General features: G+C 33.4%; 1 protein-coding gene across 4 annotated transcripts; it reads right to left on the reverse strand.

The window, feature by feature from the left end:
* Window positions 1–2,773: 2,773 nt before the first annotated feature.
* Window positions 2,774–4,817, reverse strand: LOC129570928 (ATP-dependent RNA helicase WM6-like). 4 transcript variants are annotated; one of them, XM_055450655.1, is made up of 8 exons: window positions 4,645–4,817; window positions 4,509–4,571; window positions 4,186–4,416; window positions 3,890–4,005; window positions 3,582–3,821; window positions 3,353–3,519; window positions 3,099–3,241; window positions 2,774–2,915 (listed from the first exon to the last, which is right to left on the reverse strand). In XM_055450655.1, the coding sequence occupies exons 1-8, from the start codon at window positions 4,715–4,717 to the stop codon at window positions 2,863–2,865; spliced, it is 1,086 nt and encodes a 361-aa protein (XP_055306630.1). In that variant the 5' UTR covers window positions 4,718–4,817; the 3' UTR covers window positions 2,774–2,862. The 4 variants fall into 4 exon arrangements, with proteins under 4 accessions (XP_055306630.1, XP_055306628.1, XP_055306629.1 ...); XM_055450653.1 differs by having other exon boundaries at window positions 3,143–3,241; window positions 4,081–4,416; window positions 4,645–4,816; XM_055450654.1 differs by having other exon boundaries at window positions 3,152–3,241; window positions 4,081–4,416; window positions 4,645–4,815.
* Between the last annotated feature and the right edge of the window lie 16 nt (window positions 4,818–4,833).

The following is a 4,833-nucleotide window of genomic DNA, read 5'->3' on the forward strand; positions in this document are numbered from 1 at the left end:
TGTGATTAACCCTCTACTGCGCCATTTTTTTACAGAGCTGGGAATTTTATTCTAGGCTAATTTTGAGCCAAAAATGACAAAAAAAATAATGAAAAGCTCGATACAGTTTTCCTTTAGCCGGAAAACTCGGAAAATTACACCCCGCCAAAAGGCGGTCTTGCGTGTATTTACGCCTTCCTTCATCCCGCCAAAAGGCGGCCTTGCGCGCTAACTACAGTTCTCACTAAAGGGGATATTTTTGTATTTTTCCTGTTTTCAATGTAATTACAACTTCTAGACAACATAACAATAAAACTTCACGTTGAAATACAATAAAACTTTGCCAGATCATAGCTCTGAGTATCCTATCTCTGCTGGTATATAACATATAGGCCAACATTTCTTGTGAGGGGTAATTCTAGTGCATATATTTGAATTAAGAATGAAAAGAAATGCGAAGAATTCACAGTTCAGAACCTATTCTCTAACAACCCTATGCTTAATTGTATTGAAAATCTCCCTGATTATAGTCCTAGTTATCCTTCTTTCAGAGGCAATACAGCATGTGGGACAATTTTTCTTGTGAAAGGTACCTCTAGTGTACCTATTTGAAGTCAGAATGAGGAAAACTGAGAAAGATTCAATTTTCTAGACCTATTTCTGGGCAACCCTACACTGGAATTTAATGAAAATTTCCCAGACTATAGTCTCGGATGTACCCTTTCCAACGGTATGTTAGAAGTGGTACTTTTGATCTACATATTTCAATTCGGAATGAAGAAATATTATGAAAACCGCCAAAAGGCGGTCTTGCGAAGTGTGAATTTTTCTTTCCTGTACTCGCAAGACCGCCTTTTGGCGGGCCCGCTATATTGAGGCCCAAATTGTGACCAAATATAAAAATGATCCAATAATGATCAAAATCAAATGAATACCTCCTAATTTACCTGCAAAAAAATCAACGACCACTGAAAATAGTTTTTAAAGTATTTAGAGCTTACCCGAAAAAAATGTGAATTCAGAAAATGATTTTTTCTCAAAATTGCACAAAATTTCACTTTTGAGGGCCCATAACTCGGCCCCGGCTTGACATATATCATAAAATTTATATATCAATTTGAACCTAAAGGCCTATCCAATGCAACGCTACCATATTTTCGACCATCTATAACATGGTACGCAATTTATGGGCCATTTAGTGCACCCCGCCTTTTGGCGGTCTTACGAACTAGAGGGTTAATCAACGTTACACGATTCTCTTAGCGGCCAGACTCAACATTGTTTTCTAATCTCAGTCAAATTGGTGTATAATTTTGTCAAACCGATTTTCTTTCGTTATTTTTACTCTGTCGGAAGATAATGCGTGACCGATATTTTGACCATATGTGAAAATAATTCATTAATGAAAACCATGAAAACCGAAGCAAATCGGTTTGACTGATGGAGTTGAGACTTTTTGGAAAAATTTCAACAGGGGCTTCAACTCATAAGACTGAAGTGTTCGGTAAAAAATTTCTACTAAAAATGTTTGATTTACATGCAAGACAAAGCAAGAAGCCGATTATTCCAGACGTGGCTATTCGATCAATCCATTAGACTCATATATCAAATTATTGCTGTCTCAATTTAAAATTATCATGAGTATGAAGCAGAAATTTACCGATTCCAAGCAAAAAAAAAATTGTTTGCACAACAAAATTGACGAGCAATTTGTTCAAACTTTCCCTTTTCTCCGGCAAATTTTTTTTCGCTTAAAATATGATTTAAAATGAAAAACGAATTTTTTTCTTAATATTCAATAGATTTATTTTCTCTGATATTATAAGATCGATAAATATGATGTTATCTTGAACGAAAAGAAAAACAATCGATAAAATTGAATAAAACCATTTATTGGTGTTTTTTTTTCTTTCTCCTAATTTAAAACAATTAGTTAGACGGATCACATTTATCGCTAGCAATATCGATAGATTTTAGTAACAAATAAATCATGTAAAATGAAATGTGGAATATATTTATTAGATCGATTTGAAACTAATCTACTTTATTCGCTTTGGCTTTTGAATAAATATATTGCCAGAGTTATACATCTCGGCTAGTAGAGCTACATCCTTCGATTTCAAATAAAAATTCTACGCAACGTATATGATTTCAACTAAAATATGCATTCTAAAGCACAGGCACAATGGTTTCTACTTATTGGATGATTTGATGTTCGAATTTTGATTTGGCGAAACTGAAATCGTCACATCTCACTCTCAGAATATTTGATTGCTCAATTTATTTGCAAACACATTTCCTTCGATTTAGCTAAATTATCAAAAAATATACTTTATTCCGTTGGGCATTCAATGACAGTAGTATAGAAATGCCGGTTATTGCAAAACCGGCTTTGCAATAAACGGCATTTCTACTTTTTCAATGTCAAGTGTACATGTGCGTAGAGAGGTGAGAGGTCAAAAAACGGTTTTCCACTAAAACCGGTACTAATTAATTGAATGTAATGATAAACGAAAACTGTGCGATTGTTTGAATGCGAATGAGCGAATAAATGCTTCAAAAGGCCTAGGCCTATGCGACGAATCTCTATAGATTCCCCACCCTAATCCATACAATCCAATCCAATCCAAAGCAAAGCGATCCCAGACACGCATACACGACACACTCACACACAAAATGCAAAAAAAGCAGCGTGTATGTATTTATGCATTTCCATACTTTCCCCTTTTAATGATGAATATTTTCAATTTTCTATTCAAATTTATAATTGTATAAAATAAAAACAATGGTCATGTTCAAGAATTGATTTTGATTTTATTCAGTCGTTTGCTTTCTCCAACTATATGAAATGCTAAATATGTCGTTAATTTTTTTTAATTGCCTTTATTTTTTGGTACACGGGTTGAATAAGATCCAGTAGAAACTGCGCAATATCCCTATAAAAGAATGCATAAATTATTGCTTTGTATTGACTACATCAGACTACATTGTTTTTAATTCAATTAAATTATCACAGTTTTTCTACAATAATTTACGAAATGAAAGGAAAAAAATGAGATTTGAAAAAATCGCTCAAAGATGAATGTTAATCATCAAAAAAATGATTGAAAAATATTAACCGAAAAATAAGGATGTCAAAGAGCAAACACATTGATTAATATACATTTTGTACCGATCAAAACGAGATAAAATTGTTTGTGGAGTCGCAATTCTTATGTTAGCACCGAATCGTCTTTTGAACTCGTTCAAAACAGCATCATTTCTGTAAAAAATCAATGAAATACATTAGTAAAATGAACTTAATTGTGAGAGAGAAAATTGATAATATTTCCCAAGCGTGCGAGATACGCACTTCACACGTCGCCACACTTACTCAGATGAAACAAATGTAACGATTTTTGCATTATGTTGACCGACAACACAATTTAAACGATCCACATAATTATCGCAATGTTCGACCCGTTCAAAGTTAAATATTGTTTTGACCACTTGAATGTTTTTTAGTTTGGGGGCAATAGAATCAGTTGTTATCAACACAGACTGCGAAAAAGACAAAATAATTATTCTGGAAGATTTGAAAATGAATAATCAGTGAATATTACCTTTTCATTAGGAAATTCTTTTTCATCAGCTGAAACGCCTTCAATGCCAAGAACAGATAAGTTATCTTTCAATGTGTGACCCTTTTCCATTGACTCAACGAAAATGAGTGATTTACTCATATGAAGTATATTCAAAAATTCTGTCAACGTGTTGATCTTTTGCTTCTCCAATACAACATAGTAATGCTGCAAACCATTGATATTCAGTTTTGTAGCGGCATCATCAAACACTTCAATTGGCTAATTTGTGGAAAAGAAAGTTTGTGTGAATTGAAAAAATTGGAGCCGTTCTCTTGTGAATACATTACATTTTCCACCCACTTCTCGAACCAATGACGCGCGAGTCTGCATGTTTTATTCGAAAACATCATGACTTTTTTGTTCTTCTGATTTTCCATAATGTATCTGATCGAAACCAAATGATCTGTTATAAAAAAGTCATTAATTATCATTGTTATTGTTTTGTTTATCGGTAAATTTGTCGTTTGATTTGACCAACCCAAGTCGTCAACCATAATCTCGCTGTCAAAAACAATTATGTTGATTGTATCATTCAACGTGTGTTTTTTGTTACGAACGAGTGCAGAAATACGAGCTGGGGTACCAATGATAATATGCGGTGTAGTTAGCTGAAGCATCTCTTCGTCATTTCCAATTGCCGGATTGCCGAGTAAACCGATTTGCAAGAATGCAAAGTATTGCTTGAAATATGCAAGTTCATTGTAGATCTTTTCACCCAATTCATTAGTGCAAATGACCAATATATAAGTACGACTTTGCATTTGTTGAAATTGTTGCATACTTGTTAGGATAACCATACGAGATAGGCCCAGTTCTGTAAACAATCAATAAGATAACATTTGTTGAAAGAATAAAAACAAAAATAGCTACCTATTAACAATAGCAATTCATTTTTGGCTACCATACCTGATTTGGTTTGGAATAAAATGTCATTTCCTTTGAGAAATTTACGAATGCACTTTATATCAGCTACATAGAACGAATAAATCGAATACGATGAAAATAGATTTCGGAAAAACATTCTTTCCATTTTTTTTCTTACCATTTGATGGTTTGGAATCAGAGAGAGCATTACAAATCTCTACATCAATTGGGATACCATGAAAATCAGCCATCCTTGTTGCGTGTTCTTGTCTTTCATTCACTTTTGGCCACCACAAAAGAAAAGAATGATAAATCGTTTGATATTATTGTACGTCCAATAAAATACATGCAATCAATATTTTGATCA

The sequence above is a fragment of the Sitodiplosis mosellana genome, unplaced genomic scaffold (genome assembly GCF_009176505.1).
Source record: "Sitodiplosis mosellana isolate CC-2019 unplaced genomic scaffold, AAFC_SMos_1.0 Smas_scaffold_690, whole genome shotgun sequence".
Taxonomy (NCBI): domain Eukaryota; kingdom Metazoa; phylum Arthropoda; class Insecta; order Diptera; family Cecidomyiidae; genus Sitodiplosis; species Sitodiplosis mosellana.